Source organism: Leptonychotes weddellii, chromosome 10 (assembly GCF_054177405.1).
Source record: "Leptonychotes weddellii isolate Sample4059 chromosome 10, ASM5417740v2, whole genome shotgun sequence".
Classification (NCBI taxonomy): domain Eukaryota; kingdom Metazoa; phylum Chordata; class Mammalia; order Carnivora; family Phocidae; genus Leptonychotes; species Leptonychotes weddellii.
Genome location: NC_138378.1, coordinates 63,372,444 through 63,396,734, shown reverse-complemented (window position 1 = coordinate 63,396,734; position 24,291 = coordinate 63,372,444). Strand labels below are relative to the sequence as shown.

The following is a 24,291-nucleotide window of genomic DNA, read 5'->3' as shown; positions in this document are numbered from 1 at the left end:
TGCAAAATTAACCTCATTAAATTATGTTTTCTCATTTGTAAAATGAATGCAAAATATTTGTTAGGTCTACCTTGTAGAATTATCATATGGATTGGTAAAATAATGTAAGTCAAATGGTTTTGAAAATACAGCATCACCCAAGTAATAAGAGTATCTGAGCTTACGTATTTCACTGTTTGAGTGTGTATGTGTGCGTGCATACATGTGGAATGACAGTCACATATAGCTAAATGCAAATGTGTTGTTATGCAGGGATTATTCAGTTTTCTTCAGTAAATATGGCTTCCATCAGTAATGTTTAGTATAATATAGAGTTGGAACTTTAAAAATGTGCCCTTAAGAAAGGGGGTCTTTGTGGGTTTCTTTCTTTGCTGAAAGTTTTAATAGAGCATCCCAGGAATGGAAATTATAATACGTGGTTGCATTTTTGTCCATATGAGAAAAATTTGAAGTGTGTGCATTCCATTTAGTTTTTTTTTTTTTTGTAATAAACACGGGCACTAAAGTAAAACCCACATTTCTTGATTGAAAAAAAGCCAAAAGTAATCTATTTTATTCATTTGTAGTGACAGGCCCCATCGCTACCTAAAAAGCATTTCTATTGCCTTTTGTTGTTTAAGAGGTGATGGGCCATTTGTCATTTTCTAAATATCACTCGATTCCAGTGAACTCTGTCCAGGGACTAGGGAAGACCTGAAGCAATAGGCATCAACAAGCCAGGAAATCCTTCACCGCAAGCAAATAGGTTATTTTTCTCAGCCAACAGTTAAGTACCATGTGGTCCACTGCTACCCTCACCCTTCAAAATGGAACCTAAAAGAGAACGGCTAAGATTCTGACACAAATTAACAAAGAACTCAATGTTAAAGCTGGATTTCCTTCTGCTGCATTACATTTTTCTTGCGATGCTTCCGAACAAATTCTGATAATGGTTGCTAGAAAACCAAAATCAGAGAATGTGCATATAAGTACCCATCTAAGCATATGTATACACTTGTACTTATGTATGCATTCTGACATTCATTGAATTTAGTCAGGAAGTCAGTATCTGAAAATCTCAACAAATGGGACTACCCAGCTATTTCTCTTTAGATGTGGAATCACAGTGGAATGGATGCACTACCCTAACCTGGATGAGATTACAGAGTAATAAAATAAAAAACTATGTATGCCAGGGGTCTACGTATGTAGTGAATCTAGTTCTAGAAAGAAAAATTAAAGAGTTAATGATCATTACCCTGGCAAAACAGCAGGAAACACTAAGTAAATGTAAATTGTTAAAAAAGTGATGCAAACCAGCTCAAGTCCTATAATCCACTCAACCTGCCCCAAACTCTCAGGCTGGTCAAGCGTCTCTGAATAATAATTTCACAGGTCTTTCCACAGCATGCCCCTACAGAATTAACTCTGAAATTTGCCAAAAACTGGATTGAAAAAATTAACTGGCAGAAATACGAGGAAGGGTGGCCTAGGATCGCAGAAAAGGCTAGGGAAAAGGGACAGCCTTAGTGAGGAGGTGAAGGTAGTAAAAGTCAGGAATCCACCCTCTGTGTGTGGGCTACCTTTTCTGTAACATAGTTTGAAAACTGACATGTAATTGACATCCGTAACATTAACAAATCCTTTCTGCCAAAAGTTACTGGAAGTCAAAGGCAAGAAGGAAAGTTTGTTGGTGGTCCTGGGAAGGCTTCAGGAAGTGTGTCCTTTGAAGACCTTTGAAGTGTCTTGGAAGAATGAATCACTTTAAGGGGCAAAGAAGGTAAGTAGGGCACTTTAGGTGGAGAAACAGTATGAGGGAGGGGCTGGAGGAGCAAAAGTGTAATGTCTGGTAGAGGAATCTCACCGATGTGCCCAATTAGACTGCAAGGAGATTGTGAAGACAAGGCTAGAAAAGTTGGGTAAGCCTAAACTACCCAGCCACAAAGTGTGGACTTCATTCACTGAGTTCTCCAACCTTTTAGTGTTTTTAAAATAATGTTCTCACTAACCTATGACCCAGCAATTGCACTACTGGGTATTTACCACAAAGATAAAAATGTAGTGATCTGAAGGGGCACCTGCACCCCAGTGTTTATAGCAACAATGTCCACAATAGCCAAACTATGGAAAGAGCCCAGATGTCCATCGACAGATGAATGGATAAAAAAGATGTGGTAGGGGCGCCTGGGTGGCTCAGTCGTTAAGCGTCTGCCTTCGGCTTGGGTCATGATCCCAGGGTCTTGGGATCAAGCCCCGCATCAGGCTCCCTGCTCCGCGGGAAGCCTGCTTCTCCCTCTCCCACTCCCCCTGCTTGTGTTCCCTCTCTTGCTGTGTCTCTGTCAAATAAATAAAATCTTAAAAAAAAGATGTGGTATACACACACACACACACAAATGGAATATTACTCAGCCATCAAAAAAAATGAAATCTTGCCGTTTGCAATGACGTGGATGGAACTAGAGGGTATTATGCTAAGCGAAATAAATCAATCACAGACAATTATCATATGATCACACTGATACGTGGAATTTAAGAAACAAGGCAGAGGATCATAGGGGAAGAGAGGAAAAAAATGAAACGAGACGAAACCAGAGAGGGAGACAAACACTGAGAGACTCTTAACAATAGGAAACAAACTGAGGGTTGCTGGAGTGGACAGGGGGTGGGGGGATGGGGTGGTTGGGTGATGGACACTGGGGAGGATGTGTGTTGTGGTGAGCGCTGGGTGTTGTGTAAGACTGATGTATCACAGACCTGTACCCCTGAAACAAATAATACATTATATGTTAATTTTTTAAAAAAGGATAAAATCCGTAATTTAAAAAAATAATAAAATAATGCTTTTACAATTTTTTCAGTTGGTGAAATGTATTAGTAAGCAACTAATGGTGTGGAGGCCAGTTAGAGGTTATTTAAACTGTCTGGCAGGGCATGGATTTGGAACTTAAAGGACGGTGGCAGAGAATGGGAAGGTGAGAATGCACGGAGAGTGACTATAAAGATAGCCACGACAGGCCGACTCAGTGGCTGCTTGAATTGCAGGGAGTGGGTAGGGAGAAGCAGGAGTTAGAAGAGACGTCAAGGTAAAGAGTCAAAAAGAATCTTCTCTGTGAATTATTAGGAGGTGGTGTTATCCTCTAAAAGCAAAGGGAACCAAGGAGATGCTCAGGGCTTGAAGTCTATGAAAAAGGTTGGGTCCAACTCTGATTCCAAATTTAGGAAGCTAAAATGGAAGACCAAGTGGAATTGCTGAGTCACGATGGATCCGATCAACCTGAGTCCATGACTTACTTCTGGAGGTTTTTCAATCGATGGGGAGACTGAGGGAAACAAAACTGGGGCCCACCCAGGGCCGGGTGTCAGCACAACAGCTGGAAAAGGATCTGACAGGAGAGGATCCTAGGAGGCGGACAAGGGGAGGCAGCAAGAGTTAGTAGCCTTCTGAGCCTATAAGCTATGTGCACTGTAATTCCAGGTGACTTGTGAGAAGTCATTAAAGAAAACAAATGGAAAAAGATACACACCTGTCCATCTGAATCGAAAGCCAGGCAGGCGACTCCATGTGTATGGACATCTTTAAGAATAGACACAGTCTGGACGTTATAGGAATCCCATATACATATATATGGCTCCTTCCCAACTTGGCCAGTTGCAACGAGAGTTTTATCTGGGTGTAAGGCAAGGCTGAAAAAGAAAAAAAAAAAAACAAAACACCTCTTTTCATATCCTCCTGAACAAAGTTAAGAAAACCCTGATTTTCTTCTATCCACATTTGTTTCTCATTTCAATCATCTAACAGGAGAATCTCAAGAGGAAGAGTCTAAACTGTCCTCAAACTGGTAAATTACCTGACTAGTCTAATGGAAATATTGAATGGCAAAGAGAGGCTTAGCACAGTTTAACAATAATTTCATCTTATCTTACCCATTTGGTTACCTTGAAAATCAGATACTATAATGATTATAATTTTATGATTAGAAAACCTATACGGTTCTATAATTGCTTTATGTCAAGATATTTACTTACAGGCTTTGAAAATATTACTCAGCTTTTTCAAGTTAGCTTTTGACTTTAATTTGAAAAAAAAAAGCTGTTGCTAGGAGAAAGTGTGCTTCTCAGAATTAATTAAACCTGCTTGCACAAGCTCTGGATGCCATCCTCATTAGGATTTCAAAGCACGGAGGGGTCTCAGAGTCAAGTGCTGTTTCGGTGTCCTTTGCCATAGATTATGTATTTTAAATGAAATTTTCTATTTTACATAAATCACTGTAACACCATGAGAACCACAAATTACCAGGCTTGTGGTTTGTGTAACATTTTTTCTCTGTAGTCCAATAAAAATAAAACTTTGTCAAATACCACCTAGAATTTCAGGGAGTCTGGAGCAGTGAAGAGGAAGAAATATTATTATTCCTAGATGAGCAAATACTCTAATGTTTTAAAATCATTGTGTAAAGAAGTTGTGCCTTTCTAAAAATAGGTGTTGAGAATTTTTTTAAAAAAGCACATTACCTACATGAAAAACTAGCAGATGACTACACAATAAAAGAATTTTTTTCTTTTTATTTCAACATTTACACAACAGAATTTTTTTTCCTCTTCAACTCTCAGCATAATTTTAATACAAATATATGCTCTATAAGCAGACTTGGATTTGCACGCTGCTGCCCCTTACTACCTCTGGTTCTTTGGGCATGTTCATCTCTTTGCCTCAGGTTCCTCATCTATAAAATGGAGTTACGCCATAAAAGTAGACAATATACAGAACACAGAGCATTCAGCACAGCACCGGGCTCAAAGTAAGCACTCAAAGCAAGTTTCATTATCATCATTTGTATAACTGGCATTTATATACAACCAACATATGCACATCTCTGTGGCTACAGTGTGTCTTCAAACACAGATTACTTCCTGCCCCTCTCTGGTCTCCGCGTGTGCTTCCCCCAAGTTCTGCAGCAACCAAGCTCCCTAGGCTGTTCCTGCGAGCTCGTCCTCGTCCCGCTGAGCTCCCTTCCTGGGCCTCCCACCAAACTTAGTGTGGTCTTTTACACAGGACCCTTGAGTACCATCCCCTTTCCTCACTGAGGACCCTCCCAAGCCCTTGTACCCTGGTGCCGGAGTGCAGCTAGTCTTCCTGGGTGTTCCCAACACCCCCACTGCACGCGTCCTCATTCACGGTATTGCTCCCCACGCTGGAGGTCTGCTCCACCTGCACTCTCCTGCCCAGGCTGGTGCTTCGTCGGGTTTTTGTTTTCTTCTTTTTAAACAAAGAGGGTGCAGGTGGAGCCCGCAGGGTGCACTCTGTAGCTGGAGGGGAGGAAGGGGTGAGTGTGGGGTCAGATGCAGGGGCAGGGAGCGGATGGGCTGGGAGAGACTGAGCGTCAGGTGCGGCTCAGGGACCCGCCAATCAGGCCCCAGGGGCTGCTGCCACAACACCTCTGGTCAGAAGCAGCGTCATCTAAGGGGATCTCTGAGAGTTCTGCGGGGGCGGTGGAAGAGTACGCGGATGAGGAAAACCTGGGTGCCCCAGGTGCCAGAGGCCCCTCACGCGGGACTCCTCTGTAAGAAGTTTGACTCATCTCACCTGCCAAGCAAACCCCACTCCTCCGTGATGTCTTGTGTCCCTTCCCCCTGCACTCTGAGTCATAGCGTGGGGCACTTCGTCCCAGAGGTCAGGCCAGGCGTTGGGGCGGGCTCTGGCTCAGAGGCTATGCCGGGGCGCCTGAGGCCAGGACCGGGGAGTGAAATGCACACAGCCCCAGCCGCAAGTCTACGAGCTTGTAGGAGGAAGAAGGACTCTGACAGTGCCTGTCTCCTGCAGCGGCCCCTGGGGCCCAATCCCACACCTGCAAAGGTCTAAGGCCGCAGCAACCGGAATGCAAAGTGATTGCACATCCTCAGGGCCAGCTGTTTCTCCTAGCAACAGCGAGTTGTCTAGAATTGTCCCAGGAGATCCCTGCTGCCGGTTCCTCAAGCCTCTCCCCCGAAGAACAACCTCAGAGCTTTGCTCTTCCTCTCTGACACAGCCCAACTGCCAGCGCCCTGGGACGGGTCAGCTGGCCTCTTCACCCCAGCCCCCTCCACCAGCAAATGATGCCCACGAGCCTGGGCGGCGCCTGGGCGGGGTAGGGGCAGTGCGAGGTTTCCCAGGAAGGCAAACAAGGGGCAGGTGCGCTCCGTGGCTTCTGATGTGTGGGGGAGTGAGTGCAGGGCCAGATGCAGGGGCAGGGAGGGGATGGCTGGGAGGCACTATGTGTCAGAGGTGTTTCACAGTGCGGGACCGGCCCCAGGTGCTGCCTCAATCACCACTCTCCGCAGAGGGAGCCCCGTCCCACGGATCTCGGGAGTTCCAAGGGCCGGCGGAGGAGTCCTGGAATAAGAAACACCTGGGAGCTCTGGGATAAGAAACGCCTGCGTGCCCAGGATCTGAGTCGCCATCTAACAAGTGCTTGCTAGAAAATATATCCTCGGGAATCTTTATACGGAGTACCAGAAAAAGATAACACATATAAAAGGTGCAAAGGGCATCCATGTACAAAGACAATACTCAAATTTAGTCTTGCAGAGAGTAGTAGAAAATGAAATGGGTCAGGTAGGCCAGGGCGGCCTTGTAAGCCCTTTTAAGCAGGCCAGGAAGGTAAGGCACTACTGCCAATTATTAGAGGACATGGCATGAGCAGTTGCATTTTTTGTAAGGTAACTCCAGCAGCAGCGAGGCAGTGGGAAGGGCAGATGGGGGAGAAGTGTTAGGAGAAGAGGCAAGGAGGCCAATAAGGGAACACGTGACAGTGAGGTAAGGAGGGGTAGGGCAGATGGAAAAAAGGACTCAAGAGATACTTAAGGGAAAGAGAGAAAAAGGTTTTGGATGCTGAAGGCTAAGGAAAAGCCTGTGTTCTACACAAGAACATGTCAAAGTTGCCTGAAGTTATTTGCCTGAGCAACTTTTAAACTTACAGAACTTGCAGCATTCAAGTTTAAAGCCTATGCGGCCTGATCCTGGGAAAAGATGGCCTAACCCAATTTTTAGTGAGGAAACCAAGGAGATTCCTCAGGTTAGTACCACGCCTGGAGTCCTAAGGTCTATCAAGAAGAGGATCTGACTGGACAGTATGATCCATGAGGGAGGGCGCTGTTTCCATCACTCTACGCACAGTTCCGGGAACATCATATGGTAGAGTAAGCAATAAAGTGCTTGCTGAAGAGTGAGCAAACGATGCCAACAATCATGGCTGCCATATTTGCCTCTCCACACTGACGTGGGCAATAGGTTCTACACAGGAACTGGAAAATAAAGAATGAGTGTTTTCCTCCTAGATGGTCAGAGACACTATCAAGAGACATAAATGAAACTTTTGCTGGATCACAGCTTCTGTTTAAAAATGCTTGGATAGGGGCACCTGGGTGGCTCAGTTGGTTTAGCGTCTGCTTTTGGCTCAGGTTGTGATCCTGGGGTCCTGGGATGGAGCCCCACATTGGGCTCCCTGCTCAGGGGGGAGTCTGCTTCTCCCTCTTCCTCTGCCCCTCACCTCAATTCTCCTTCTCTCTCAAATAAATAAATAAATAGATAAAATCTTTAAAAAAATATTTGAGAGGGGCGCCTGGGTGGCTCAGTCATTAGGCGTCTGCCTTTGGCTCAGGTCATGATCCCGGTCCTGGGATTGAGCCCCACATCAGGCTCCCTGCTCAGCAGGAAGCCTGCTTCTCCCTCTCCCACTCCCCTTGCTTGTGTTCCCTCTCTCGCTGTCTCTCTCTCTGTCAAATAAATAAAAATTTTTAAAAAAATGTTTGAGATATTTGGTAGACTCCTGGGGTCCTGAAGTACCCGGAATTTTAAAAAATTCACTCTTCCAGGCAGTTGTTCTTACCATAATTTGAGGATTCCCAAACTTTCTTGCTTCCTTGAATGGGGTGGGGGGATGACATAGACGGCTTTCAAGAAATCTTAAAAGAGGGGGCGCCTGGGCAGCTCAGTCGTTAAGCGTCTGCCTTCGGCTCGGGTCATGATCCTGGGATCGAGCCCCGCGTCGGGCTCCCTGCTCAGCGGGAAGCCTGCTTCTCCCTCTCCCACTCCCCCTGCTTGTGTTCCCCTCTTGCTATGTATCTCTCTGTCAAATAAAGAAAATCTTAAAAAAAGAAAAAGGCCTTCAAAATAACTTACCAGTCTAAATTACTCAATTAGTGGTATGACCCATAAACATCCCATCATGGATTTCAAGTATTTTTTTTTTTTAAAGATTTTGTTTATTTATTTATTTGACAGAGAGAGAAACAGCATGAGAGGGGATAGGGTCAGAGGGAGAAGCAGGCTCCCCGCTGAGTCGGGAGCCCGATGTGGGACTCGATCCCAGGACTCCGGGATCATGACCTGAGCCAAAGGCAGTCGCTTAACCAACTGAGCCACCCAGGCACCCGGATTTCAAGTATTTTTACTCTGGTTATTCTTTTCCTTCATATCAAGGCCCATAAATTTATCACATTCATTACAAAGTTCACATTGGAAATTTTTGTTTTTTAATTTTTTGTCAGAAGTCCTTTTATGCTGTTCTTTACATCATCTATTCCCGCGCATGATACCCATTGATCCAGGTTCCAACTCTGCCGTTTGAATATATTATTAGTTATCTTTTTTCTCCTTTTGTTAAGCCAAGACTCTCTGACCTCACCTCTCTGGCTTGCATGCAAATTGATTGCTGAAAATGACTCATAATGTTCCTATTTATCCATGTCCATGTCAAGAATAGAGAGAACAACCTTTATTCATTTTGCCATTTGTTACCTTCTCATCGGCTCCCCAGAAATGTCACTTCTTCCCCCTGATGACGGTATCTGTGTATCTTTTAGAGCACAGTCAAGTGGCACCTTACTTTTATTTTAAATTTGTCATATCATTTCAACAGCACTCTTTAAACCTCATCAGAGACCAGAAGGAAAACCAACAAACTTTAATCTCTGGATTTGTAAGAGCATTATATATATATAATGTGTCCGTAATGGAACAGTTGCAGAAGCACTTCTATAAGAAGCAGGTTGGAAGCTACCATCAGCTTCCCTTCTTCCCACACCTCTGCATTTAGGAACTCCAGAATTTCCAGAAAAGTCATTTTAAGCAAGATCTGCTTTTGTCTAATCCCAAAACATCTTTGGAATTTTAGTTCAGAAGCACTCAAATGACAGATGTGTATATATGTATGTATTTTCCTCACATAAAACCAAATCCACCCCCTGCTGCATACTGCAAAACTGTTCTTCGCTCCTTCCACAGAGGTGCCCTGAGCCTAAAAAGCAAACCTACAGTAATGCCTTTAGATGAGCCAACAGATTAAAGGAAGTTAGGTCCCCTTATCCAATTAAGGGGCTGTCATGGAAAGAATTATCCCTCCTGAATTCCTTCTGATAAGATTTCATCTATGAAATGGCCAACTATTACGTACTTCCCAGGGAGAAAATGACAGAAGTGGAAAGCACCACCATTACACAATTTATCTGTTCTACTCTGGGTTTCCCATCATCTTCTTCACCATATCAGTGTTGTTAAGTCTTTCTGAGACTGGAAGTGTTGATACTACTTACTTATATTGGAAGTCTATCTGCCATTTGGGAGTCCATAAATCAAGTCTCTTCTATATTCTTCTACAAAAACTTGCCCTTTGCAAATCTTGCAAATCATGATAGTTATAAAAGCAATGCCACAATATTAAAACTTTAAAAATTGACTCCCTTTCTCCGAAGGTCTCGATACAATCGAGGTCTCAGTCCACACCTATATGAAAAGGGTTGGTGTCATTCTATTTTTCCTTTGGTATTCAGTTTATTGCATTGATAGTATTATACACGCAGCAACAAAAAGGGGATCAAGCTTTTAAAGAACTGCTTTTCTCTGTGTATATAAAAATCTGGTTCCCTTGGGAAACCCCATCTTCTGTTACCATAGCAATAGAAAGCACTGCAGAGAAGGACTTTCATCACCCTATCTGGGAGAAGGAATTGATGTTTCTCCAGCATGCCAGGAGGGCAAAAGCATGTCTTTCTGATGTCAAATGAAATCAGGATGATTTCCAATTATGTTGTGTGAAGAGATGAGAATTAATAGGGTTGTGGAAAGAGGGAGGCTTGCTTATAAAGGTTAAACAGAAAACACTAATCAACACTAATCATTCTTGATTCCTGAAGGCAAAAAATTATATTTGAGTACCTGTTCCAAGTGCAGCATTTAAAAAATGCTCATGATTCTGACTTTACTTTTTTTTTCCCCAAGATTTTATTTTTAAGTATTCTCTATACCCAACGTGTGGGGCTTGAACCCACGAACCCAAATCAAGAGTTGCACACTGTATCGACTGAGCCAGCCAGGAGGCCCTGACTTTACTTTTTTTTAAGATTCATGTATGTATTTGAGGGGCGAGGGGCAGAGGGAGAGAGAGAATTCTCAAGCAGACTCCCTGCCAAGCACAGAGCCCGACACGGGACCCCAAGATCACGACCTGAAAAATCAAGAGTCCGATGCCCAACCAACTGAGCCACCCAGCACCCCCTCCCCTGATTTTACTTTTTAAAGCCTCATGTCATTTTATGCCCAGGCTACTTCAGTGATTCTCTCAGTAATAAATTAATGGTATTATCTCTTTTTAAAGTCGTCTCACCAGGAAAGCATGAAAGCTTTCTCCCTGCCTACCCTGCAGATAACACTAAAAGAAATTTCCCAGTGTTGGAGGCATAAGTGCATCTGAGTGATTGGGCTGAACTGTCTGAGAGCAGTGGGGAGGCAGCTGCTTTCTGGACTGGAGAGGGAGTGGCCGGCCTCCGTGGATGTGCACCAGAGGAAGAAAAGGCAAAGGAAGGCTTTATTTGAACACAGCAGCCTGGAGGTAGTGCGGCCACAGATGGAGGTGGCTGTGCTCTAGTCTTTGTCCCCCAGGATGCCCTTAGCACTAGAGTGCCATCACTGGGACCGTGATCTCATCTCATACCACAGAGGGGGAGGGCCCTGCCTTCCAGGTGGGCCTGGGCAGGATGAATGGAAGGGATGGCAATGTGGACAGACCACCAATGGTCCATTGCCATGTTCTTGACCTGTGTGAGCTCAACCTGTATGGTTGAGCATGAAGGTCCCTCAAATTGGGCTTCTCAACAACCTGGATGAATGATACATTTAATGGGAATTAATGCGATTTAGAAAAATGAAGAAATGTAATACATCTTGCATGCTTAGTACCACCATACTTGTATTGGTATGGAAATATATTTTAGTAATTCTTTAATACCACATCGAAGAGTGGTTAAGAGCGTAGTGGTTTTGCTGCCTGGGATCAAAGTGTGCAGTGGCATGCGGAAGCCGACTCAGACTGACCAGCAAGAGCTGTTAAATCTTAGCAATTTTGAGATCAATTGTTAAACACAACCACTGTCAAATATTAAATTATATAAACTTACAACTAAAAAAATATATACTAAAACTCATTACTTCCTAATGATTTTACTACATTTGACTATTATCTTGAGGTTATTTACCATTCTCCTCTTTCTGTGGTAGAAATACTATAGAATGATGTGCTACTGCACATCTCTTTTCAACTCTGTTTTCAATACCGTCACATTAGTGGTTTGAAATCAGCCATTGTAGGAGTGTTTACGTCATGGAAATCAACAAATAACACAAATAAAGCCTTGATTTATTGTTTTGTTGGTTGTCTACACTTAAGACATAGAAGGATAAAATGTTAATAATGCAGAATAAACTTAAAAAGATGTCATGTCTGTAGCTGTTAAATTGTGAATAACACAAAAAATTGAGAAAATATTCTTCCAATATTCAAAAATATCATCCAGTTCAGCAGAGAAGTTGCTCACATCATTGGCAAATGATTAAAGTTCTGATATATGTCTTTGTTGTTTCACTTTTGTCTTAGTAATATAATCGAAAATACCAACATTCATGTCAGAACTACATTCATTTGTCAGTGATGTGAGGGACTTCTTTTCTGAGCCAGAGAGTAATCAAGCATTCATTCCTTGTCTGATTTTGTCAGATCATAGTTGAACTGCAACCAAAGTTTGGCCACAGATACATGAGTTCAACAAAAATCAATGAAAGCATTCTATGAGAATCGATTGGCTGTATGGAATTTACAATAGAGCATTATGCTTTTTTATTATTTGTAAATCATGTGCCACCCATCATTTACACCAGAAAAATTTATGACAAACCTTTGAGGGTATATGCATACATTTTTTCTCTTGAAGACCTGGTTATTAAACAGTCATCAGTACATCACTGAAGCATATCTCCTCTACTTACTGGCACAAAATAGTTTCTCACAAATCATTTTCAGCTAATTACTCAACTTCTATGTGCCCCAGTTTCTCTTCCATAAAATAAGAATAATAATAGTACTTACCTGAAAGAAGGTAGGTATAATTGTGAGGGTTTAATAAATTCTAAGTGACAGTGACTAAAACAGTAGTGCTTAAAACCTAGTGAGCATTTTATAGGTCTTGTTATTATTAATTAACTGCCACATGATAGAATCTGCTCAAAACAAACATATATGAAACCCGTCCTTCATCCCTGAGTATTGACATTCTAGGCCAAGGAAACTCATCTCCATAGAGTTATTGCAAACTAACCTTCAAAATTTAAAAATAAGACTACCCTCTGAGAATTAAACTGTTAAGAACCACATGAAATGGTCAAGATTGGTTATCTAAGGAAGTTATCCTGAGGAGGAAATATCCTAGGCAAGAACAGGCTTTGGAAATCTAATCCAGTCATGACTGATAGTGAGAGAATATGGACTCAACTACTGAAATCAATAAATCTGAGTAAAAATGTTAATAGAAGGGGAAGTTCTGTGTAAAGCCTTTACAGAAAAGTGTCAGATTTAAGACAGTATAGTATTGGTATAAGGATAGACATATAGATTGATGGAACAGAATTGAGTCTGGAAATAGACCTACACTTCTATGGTCAATTGATTTCCAACAAAGGTGTTAAGGTAACACAAAGGGGAAAGGATAGTTTTTTCAACAAATAGTGCTAGAACAATTAGACATCCATACGGAAAAAAAACATTTACCTCTCATCATCCACAAAAATCATCTCAAATGACCAGAGATCTCAGTGTAAGAGCTAAAAGTATACAACTGATAGGGAAAAAAACACATTACCAAACCTTTGTGACCTTTGAAAGGCAATGCTTCTTAGAGAAGAAACAAAAAACACGAGCTATAAAAGAAAAAAGATAACTTCAAAATTAAAACTTCTGCTCTTGGAAAGACACCATTAGGAAAGGGAAAAGGCAAGCCATGGGCTGGTAAAGAAAATTCACAAAGGACTTTTGCCCTCAATACATAAAGAATGCTTACAATTCAATATAGTAAGAGGACAACCAAATTTAAGATATGGCCAAAAGACTTGAACATTGTCAAAGACAACTATAATTAAAAAGACTGACATTCCAGGTGTTGCATAGGATGTAGAGCAATTGGAATGTACATACCTTGCTGATGGGAATGTAAAATGATAAATCACTTTGGAAAGTATTTGGCAGTTTCTTATAAAGTTAAACATATACTTACTATATGATCTAGCAATTCCATTCCTAGTTATTTACCCAAGAGAAAAGATATGTCTAAACAAAGACTTATATACAAATGTTCACAGCAGCTTTATTTATAATAACAAAAAACTGAAAATAATGCAAATGGCCATCAATGGGTGCATGGATAAAGAAATTATTATATATTCATACAATGGAATTGTTCTCAGGAATAAAAAGGAATGAACTACTGACACACACATCAACATGGATGACTCAAAAACATTATATTGAATGAAAGAATCCTAGAGTATTCAGTGGAATATTCACGTCAATATCTTCACCATACAAAGGTGGGAGCCAAGAGATACTATCCAAAGTTGATGACTCCAAAAATAAAGGCATAAAAATATAACTTAAAGTTACAAAGGTAAATGATAAGGGAATTAAAAATAATGAAATAACCCTTCAGGGAAGAGAAGGAAAGGAAAGCAAGAACGGTGTATGTAAACTACATCCTCAAGTATCTTGGAAGGAAGTTAATCATGGGTTGGATTCTAAAACGGATTAATCACAAAATAGCAATTAATCATACTGGTTTGAGATATGGAGGTAACCACCAGGAACAAAACAAAAACAAAAACAAAACAGTCCTAAGACTCAAAAGTGTTCCTTTGGAAAGTAGATTGGGAATGGGGAAGGGTGGGGCAGGGACAGTTTTTAATTATATAAAGCCTTTAGTAATCTTTGATTTGTGTATCTATCTTGCTTTGATATAAATATAAAAACTAAAGCAAATAAAAACAAAAAACCAGTTACAGAGAAATAAAAACTGACTCACTTATGCAAGAAAGAATGTATCTGGTGGTTTAGAAAGTTTTCCACAGGCAGGAAGTAGGAAGGGATATCTGATGACTATATCAGATTTATCAACCCCCAGATGTTCTCATCAAGTACAATTGTTACTGATAAAATGAATTTGATCAGCATAGCTTGTCTTACAATTCATTCTTTGAAAAAGGAGAAATACTGCCTTAAGGCTGTAACACAACAATTTGGTAATGAGAAGGTTCACTAATGAAAGGGGTCTACATGAAACCCAGCTTTCTGGAGCTATTCATCTTGTTTTCTCCTCTTCAAGCAAGGAGCATGACTCAAGCACTGAGGGCTGTATTTGGCAGAAGTCCTGTTAATTTCGGATAATTAAATATGCCAGTCATGTGTTTCAGTAAGGTCTGATTAAATACTTTAGAGAAGTCATTAGTGAATCCATCTGGTCTAGTGGCTTTGCCAGATGGCAAAATGTTACTACCTCTATCTGTTCTGCTCTTGGAATATTCTACTTCTATTGTAAAACAGCATGCAGTTATTTTCAGGGTAAGCCTTATTTGCTGTTTACATTCTCAAGGGAACTGGAAGGTGGAAGGCAAGCCTCACAACTGTGTTAACACCATGCCAGCTGAGCCACAAGATTTCAAGGCTGTATTAAATGGCCTCTTGTTCCACTGCTGATTATAAATGATTTCATCGTTTCCGTTTCCTCAAAATGTTCTACGTCAAACCTTTCAGATGGTGCTCCATTTGTGACTGGAGAGTCAGAACCACAGGGAGAGGTAACCAGCTGTATTTCACACCTATGAGATTATAATACTCCAGGATGAGGAGAACCCTGGAAGTACTTCCTCCATGTGGATGGTCATCTAAATGGAAAAGCAGCCAGGTTTGACTTTTTAAAATTACAGAGTTGCACAGCTCTGTGAGAGTGCCATAAAATGACTATTTTATTTTTTAAAAAGTTATTTATTCATTTATTTGACAGAGAGTGAGAGAGCACAAGCCGGGGGAGTGGCAGGCAGAGGGAGAGAGAGAAGCAGGCTCCCTGCTGAGCAGAAAGCCTGACATGGGGCTCGATCCCAGCACCCTGGGATCATGACCTGACCTGAAGGCAGACGCTTAACCAACTGAGCCACCCAGGCGCCCTAAAATGACTATTTTAAAGTTTTTTTGGTTCTTTGGCCATGCAGAATTAACCTTTGACTTACTAATTCCCTAACCAGCGGGATCAAAACGCAAGGTATTCTCCAACGCATTGACAATGGCACCTTTGTACCAGTTGGCGTCTAAGGTAAATGTTTAAACCCAAGTCATAATTGGGGACTTGGAGCTGCTGGAAGAGGGTATGGGGTGGCTTGATGAAGGTATGAGGCAAAGATAAAGCTAGAAAAGAGCCCTAAATCTTATTGCCACTCTCAACCTCCAAACCCTCAAGTCTATTCCAAGGCTAAAGCATTAGGTTGAGCTGAAGCCCCACTCTCTCCTAATAAAGGCCAGATTTGCATATCTAATTGACTTAGTTGACTGTCATCAGAATTTATATTTATGGAACTATTACTTCCAAGACTACGCCCTGAGCATCTGGGAACTAGGACTACCACACTACAGCAACTCTTGCACTTAGAGCCTTGGTTTTTATTTTGCTTTTGGTTGACAGCACCTCCCTTTGTTTTTATTTTATTCCTCTTCCTTCCCCCCTTTTCTTCCCTTTCAAATTTTCCTTTGTCTTTACGTTGGGGTGTTATATTTTTTCCAGCATTTCTATGTGTTTGGAGAGGGGCCAGAAGGGTGGGAATGTATGCATCTGTCACCTCAGTCCCACATGATTGCCAGAACTAGATGTCTTTGCTTGACTCTTGACCACCACCCTCAATTCTGAACCGCTGGGATTCTATCATTGTAGAGCTAACACTGAACTTGGCATAATGACTAATTAAAATCTTTTTAAGATCTATATGTGCAAGAATATCTGTTTCTAGTGAGTAGAGATGGTTACAGAGCAATGCCCCCTCCCACTACCATTATCTTTCATCACTGCAGATCTTCAATGCAATGTGGGCAATCTGGAAAAATCAAAATGGGGTGCAGGATCATCTATCTTTGAGTCACCCGCATCTTATGGTAAAGCAAGAATATGTGATCCCAGAGGCCCAGGGAGAAGAGGCCAGAATGAACAAACTGGCTCTTTCATGTGGGTATGAATTGGTATAAAGAAGAGGTGATTTCCATAAGAAACTGCTGAGCAAGTGTCTAGCACCTGTGCCCTTAGGAGACCAGGGGCCAAAGAGTACTATCAGACCTCCAGGTTCTAGGGGCAAAAACTGGTTATAACTTGGACTCTGCTATGCCAAAAGAGAAGGGAGGAGGAGTACATTTCTGATGACTGGGTTCTCAAAAGCCTGAGAGCCAACCTCAGAAATGTCTTTTGGGATGTCCCTTTTTTTGCTGCTTTTTTTGACTGCTTTATCTATCAACCACAGAAAAGAGTACCAGTATCTCCCACTGAATGTGAATGGATCAAGTTCTCTAAGTGGGTCTGTTGAGTTTTGCTTTTTATTTTTTAGGCTATGTTATTAGATACATACAAGCTTAGGACTTGTTATTTTCCTGGTAAACCACTTTATTATCATGTAGTTACTTTCTTTATCCCTATTATTTGATTATGCTTTAAATTCTATTTTATAAGACAGTAATTGAGCTATATAAGCTTCCTTTTGGCTAGAATTTGCCTGGTATATCTTTCCTATCTTTTTACCATCCACCTTTCTGCATTCTTAACCTTTAGGGCTATCTCTTACAAAGGATATAGCTGGATATTTTTAATCCTAAGATAAAATCTGTATCTATTAACTGGAGAATACAGTTTATTTGTACTTCATATAATCACTGAAATATTTGGATTTATTTCTGCCACTAATTTTATGCATTATTCATCCTGTTTTTTGTTTTCTAGTTTTTCTTCCCTTTTTAATCTTTTTTCTTTTTTTTTCATTCTTTGAAAGTTATGTCTTCTATTGTTTTATTATGGATTAATCTAGAAATGTTAACATGCATTCTTACAAAAATCTAAAGTTAAGAGTTATCTGTACCTTCTTTTTTAACCATGTAAGAACTTGAGAACACTTTTTAATTCCTATCTGTCCTGGCTCACATTCTAATTCTACCATTATTTTAGTTGTTCCTTTAACATACAAGTTAGACATTATTATTATTATTTCATGCAGTCAATATTTATTTAGTTAAGTGTACATTTACCAATTACTTTGCTCCCATGTCTCTTGCCTCCCAGACATTTCAATCTCAGATCATTCTTTCCATCTTAAGTATATCCCTTACATTTCTTTAGTGGAGGTCTGAAAAAAATTCTTGTTTTACCTGAAAATTTCTTTGTTTTGTCCCTATTCTTGAAATACAGTCTCACCAGATACATAATTCTAATATGACTCCTCACTCTATTCTCCACATTTCTAAACCTCTGTCTTAGACCATTTATTCAGATATACCTTCTTTTTTTCAATTCTGTTCATTTCAAAGCTCTAATTGGTTCTCTTTTTCTCTTTCTTCATCTTAGTTATTTTAAATAGTGTCTTGCTCCTAATCTGTATTTTAATTCCATATTTTGTTTCTTTAAACATATTAATCATACTCATTTTTAATATCTAAAGTCCTCATGGACCTGATTCTGTTCCCTACATTTTCCTGTCTCCACCAATGATGCCTTATTTTCTGATAGATAGATAGATAGATAGATAGATAGATTGATTGATTGATTGATTGATTTTATTTTACTGAAGCTTCATGCTTCTTGGACTTTTATCTGTGGGAATTCTTTGAGACTCAGGGAAAAAGTATATTCCTCTAGAGGACTTGTACTTGCTTCTGTGGGCACTTGGGGACACCAGAGTGCAAGGATCATTGTGTGAGGTTTTGTCAGATCACACAAGCAGTGTGAATTTGTGTTTCAAGCCTATATGAGAGCTATCATGTGATCATAAATTTTCAAAAAGGAGATTTTATTTCCCTCTTCCTCACTAATATCTTATGCAAGGGAATTGCTTTGTTTTGTTTTGTCTCTAGTTTACTGTTACAATGTAGGTCCAGGTCTTTGGGGTTCTCGTTATACCAGCATCTACCATTAGACCATTTTTTCCTGTCACCAACATCCCATGAGGTCATCCAAATGAAAGCTCAAGAACACCAGAGGTTAGCACATGCCCCATAGCAAAGACCATCTTGAATACTGACTGACTTCTCTGGGTCTCAACCTTCACTTCATCTTTGGCCTCTAAGCATTCCTTGACTTACCAGTTTATTTAGAAATAAATTTTAAATTATATTTTAAATATTTTATTCAGCATTTTAAATTATTCTCAGTGGGAGAGTTGTTCAGGTTATCTGATCTTGCACATTTCTAAAAATATGAAGTCTGTCCCTTCTACAATCTCACTACTACTGCTCTGATTCAGGCTCCTTGCTAGTGTTTAGAATCCTTCACTGCACTTACTACAGTCTATCTAGAATCATGATTAGGCCTGTTTTAAACATGCATCTCATGTTGTGAACCATACAAAGATAGCCTGATTTATTATTTCACAATGCCACCATCTACCACACATACACAAGTACACAAATGCGCATACACTTACACACACTCACACACTCATCCACCTACCCTCATCCACGTAGCCTTACATGTTCTCATCCACACACACATTGTGGACCACTGCACCTTGCACAGGAAACACTCAAATACAGACTTAGGTGAATCACATTTTATTTTTGTATCTTTAACTTTTGATGCCCAACTTGTATCTGGATCATTGTTTTTGTACAGTCTGTGATTTCTAGATTTGGCGATCATCTGAGATCTTGTTCTGAGTATATGTCGTGATTTCATTGATTTCTGCTCCTGATCTGTGATCCTGGGTGGAGGAAGTGTGAGTGATGGATAAGAACTCCTATAGACCTGCATTTGGTTTGAATCTCAACTCTAGCATTTACTGACTACAGGAATGTCAAAAGTTAAGTATGACAAAACAAAACAAAGCAATTCCCTTGCATAAGATATTAGTGAGGAAGAGGGAAATAAAATCTCCTTTTTGAAAATTTATGATCACATGATAGCTCTCATATAGGCTTGAAACACAAATTCACACTGCTTGTGTGATCTGACAAAACCTCACACAATCTCTGGGCCTCAAGTTTTTTATCTGCTAAATGGGGTAAATGTAAACATTTAGCACAAGGTCTGGGACTCAACAAATAGAAGCTCTAAGTGTCAAGGTTTTTAGCATGACAACTAAAATTATTTTTTACCAAGTGAACTAAATATAAAACTTAAAACATGTGAGATAAGTAACTTATTTTGATTTTTAGATGTGGAAAATAAAAACTGAAATGATGATCTTTTTCTCATTCTTTCTCTTCTTAGGATCACTAGTTATAATTCTATCAGTATTTTTAAAGAATGTTAACTACAGGAGGGCAGGGATTTTAGTCTGTTTTCTCATCAGTGACACTGGATCAGCACAGTGCCTGGCACCTAAAGGATGTTTTATAAATACTTGCTGAATGAGTAAATAAGTCAACACGCATAGTTCCAAATGTCTGAATAAGAGGAAGACAGGTGAAAGAACACATTAAATGATATAGGCACTCTGCATGCATATAATTCCTGTCATAAACTCTGCAGAGAAGAAAGATCATGAAAAATGCAATTTGTACTCAACATGAATAGCTCCCCAAAATGTTTATTTAAAATTATCCAGAAGATTAAAATCCAATTTTACAAGTGCCATACTGGCATAACATTTTAATTCACAGGGTCTCATGCTTTTCTAAATAAATTAGGTATAAAATTAAAAATAACCACGTTTGTGATATTGGTTTTGAAAAATTGCATATTAGATTCCTTACAATAGTTTGTATAGCAAAAATGTTAAACAGAAATGAAGAAAGGGTCTTTGAAAGCCAAGAACACAGCAAACAAGCCTAATTCAAGGTCACTGATTTTCCTTTGTATTTTAGTTCAGCACAAATGGTTCAACAAGGAGAAAAAGAGCTTTATCTATATTCTATTATTCCACAAAAAGGACAAGCATGCCCTCCTCAGAGCAGAGGCATGACATCACACTGGGGAATCAAGCATGAATAAACTCTCCCTTTAAACGAAGGCTCCCTCCAGAACCAGGAATTCATGCAAGCAGCTCTTCAGTGTCCAGGCCAACCTCACTCACCCATTACTTCATATTCACAAACATGTCATAGAAAATGATTTTCAACACTAATGAGAAATTTTTACAGAGCAGAAATTAATGTCCAGGGTTAAGTAAATCCAAGAAAACAGTACATGAAGGATAACTCTATTTAGGCTCCTTAACCCTTAATGTAATGGGAGTCCCCTGCCAGCTCCAATTCCAGAGGCTTTGTCCATGTGATCAAGTTTAACCCCCAAGAAGGGTCTAGCTGGGCTGGAACTGAGGGTCCTACACACATACTACATAGAGGTAATACCCTCTACCTCCCCTTGCATTCTCCCATATCTGATTTCATCCACTAAAGGTGAAAAATTAAAAAATTGCTTGAGGCCAAAAAATTTGCACTCTGTCCAGAATGGTGGTTCATCCATCTCCCCATCCAAATATCTGATATGCCAGAGGATGCAGTGAGAATGCATGGAATGCAGGCTGTGCCCCTGAACAGGCCCAGAAAAGAATTTACCATCTTGGAGGGCAAAGTGTGGTCCATGAATCTCTAAGTCAATGTATGTTAATTTTAAGAATAATGAAAGCAGGGGCGCCTGGGTGGCTCAGTCGTTAAGCGTCTGCCTTTGGCTCGGGTCATGATTCCAGGCTCCTGGGATCGAGCCACACGTCTGGCTCCCTGCTCAGCGGGAAGCCTGCTTCTCCCTCTCCCACTCCCCCTGCTTGTGTTCCTGCTCTCACTATCTCTCTCTCTGTCAAATAAATAAATAAAATCTTTAAAAAAAAAAAAAAAAGAAGAATGAAAGCACCCCTGAAACAAATAATACATCATATGTTAATTAATTGAATTTAAATTTAAAAAAAGAATAATGAAAGCATGCATGTAGTGGGGATCTCTGAAAATGGTGATTATTTTAGGACATGTTTGATGATAGTTAATGTCCATAGTTTTAAAACAGGTACACCCCAAAAAATCTGGCTATAGTGTACTCCTTAATTCAATCTTTGTTTTGATGGAATAGTGAGTGATACCTTTAACACGTAAGTCCTGAGCTATCTGACCCTTCTAGGCAGCTATCTGACCCTTCTTCAACTACGGAAAAAGAAATAGGGCACAGAGTAGTTAAGTGTTGTGCCCAGAATCTCCCTAAGTTAGTGGCAAAGCTCTACATCAGCTTGACCTCTAGATCTCTAGATCAGCTCCCTTGCTGCCCTTAAAAAAACAAAAAACAAAAGGCTGGATTTCAAATGAATAACATGTTCTCTGGAGAAAGGCACCACAGAAATAATCAGATTGTGAGCAAAGGACCTGAACCAGTAACAGTTAACAAGCATTGTTTTTGTTAATCCTCAGCATAACCTTGGGGGATAGTTATTATGTTCTTACCTTGCAGATGGGGAAAGTAAGGCTCAAAATATGAAGTGATTTTTCTAAGCTCTGTCCATAGATGCAAATTATCCAAATATGACTAATAAAAACTTGCAAAGAATCAAGAGAAGTCTTACTCAGATCCTTTGGGCTAATATAAGGCAGATTTTGATCTCAAAAGGAAAGAAACAATTAAGTCTTTAATGTGTGCCAGTGGTTTGCTAGGCATTTTCAGATTGAATATCCTTTTATTTTATTTATTTATTTATTTATTTAAAGATTTTATTTATTTATTTGAGACAGAGAGAATGAGAGAGAGAGAGCACATGAGAGGGGGGAGGGTCAGAGGGAGAAGCAGGCTCCCTGCCGAGCAGGGAGCCCGATGCAGGACTCGATCCCGGGACTCCAGGATCATGACCTGAGCCGAAGGCAGTCGCTTAACCAACTGAGCCACCCAGGCGCCCTTGACTATCCTTTTAAAGAAGTTCTATTGAAGATCAGAGAGCACCATTTAATAAGGTGCTGAGCAAAGATTCAAAGGGAGGTTTCCCTGATTCTGAAAATTTAAAGCCAAGTAATTTTACCTAATACCAGTTTCCTTTCCATTACACCAGGAGCCAGCAAAATTTTTCTGTAGTCTAGGTAGTAAAGAGTTTAGTTTTTGAAGGCCATAGCATCTCTGTGGCAACTGCTCGACCCTGCCATAGTAGTATGAAGGCAGCCATGGACAATATGTAAATGAATGAACACATCTGTGTTCCAGTAAAACTTTATTCACGGACACTGAAATTTGTATATCATAAAATTTTCATGTGTCATGAAATATTATTCTTCTTTGGATTTTTTTCATTTAAAATGAAAATTTCATTTACAAAGAACTTTAGGTTAGTATCCAAAATCTATAAAGAACTACTAAACTCAACACCCAAAAAACAAATTATCCAGTTAAGAAATGGGCAGAGGACATGAATAGACATTTTTCCAAAGAAGACATCCAGATGGCTAATAGACACATGAAAGATGCTCACCATCACTCATCATCAGGGAAATATAAATCAAAATCATGATGAGTTACCACCTGACACCTATCAGAATGGCTAAAATTAACAACACAGGAGACAACAGGTGTTGGCAAGGATGTGGAGGAAGGGGAACACGCTTGCACTGTCAGTGGGAATGCAAACTGGGGCAGCCACTATGGAGAACAGTATGGCAGTTCCTCAGAAAGCTAAAAATAGAACTACCCTATGATCCAGCAATTGCTCTACTAGGTATTTACCCAAAGGATACAAAAATACACATTCAAAGGAGGACATGCCCCCCGATGTTTATAGTAGCATTATCAACAATAGCCAAACTATGGAAAGAGTCCAAATGTCCATCGACTAATGAATGGATAAAGATGTGGTAAGTATATACAATGGAATACTACTCAGCCATCAAAAAGAATGAAATCTTGCCACTTGCAACAACGTGGATGGAGACATAGTGTATTATGCTAAGCAAGATAAGTCAATCAGAGAAAGACAAATACCATGTGATTTCATTCATATGTGGAATTTAAGAAACAAAACATGAACATGTAGGAGGGGGAGAGAGGGGGAAATAAATCATGAGAGACTTTTCATTATAGAGAACAAACAGGGTTGATAGAGGGAGGTGGGTTGGGAATGGGATAGATGGATGATGGGTATTAAGGAAGGCACTTATGAGCACTGGGTGCTGTGAATGATGAACCACTGAACTCTATTCCTTAAACCAATATTGCACTGTATGTCAACTAACTACAATTTAAATTAAATAAATAAATAAAAACAAAAAATAAAATGAAATAAATAAAATAAAAAGAACTTTAAAATGTAAAAGCGTTCTTAGCTCATGGGCCATAGAAAAACAGGCAGCAAACCAGATTTGGTCTGTGGGATGTTGTTTGCCAGTCTGAGTTATACCATCCTTCTTTTAGTATCTACTGGATGCCAACAGCCAGTTAAGAATCTAGTTTGTCAAAGGGTTAAAAATCTAGTTTGTCAAAGGGTTATTTGACTTCTCAGCACCAAAATCCGTAATTTTGACATTGAGCATATGACTTACAAGAGAAAATAAGTTTTTTCCTTTTTTATTATAAAATATTTCAAACGTATAAATATATATACACTCATATGTACATATAATGTGTATATGTAAGGCATAAAAAATAAAATGAACACCCATGGACCCATTAGCCAGTTTAAGAAATACATTACCAAACAATGATGCTCCTCCATACCCCTCCCCAGTCACATCCTCTTCCCTCCCCAAGAAAATACCACTATCCTGAATTTTGTCTTCATCATTCATTAGTCTTTTTAATATATAGTTTTACTATGCATGT

At 40.0% G+C, this 24,291-nt stretch overlaps 1 protein-coding gene across 2 annotated transcripts in view; it reads right to left on the bottom strand.

The window, feature by feature from the left end:
* EML6 (EMAP like 6) overlaps window positions 1-24,291 on the bottom strand; it is a 261,695-nt gene that overhangs the window by 152,424 nt on the left and 84,980 nt on the right. For both annotated transcript variants that reach the window (XR_014148895.1, XM_081832019.1), the window contains exon 2: window positions 3,504-3,663. Coding sequence is in view for 1 of the 2 variants with exons in the window: in XM_081832019.1 (XP_081688145.1) it covers window positions 3,504-3,663 (160 nt within the window). In the remaining variant the exon portion in view is untranslated. The remainder of the gene's footprint in view (window positions 1-3,503; window positions 3,664-24,291) is intronic.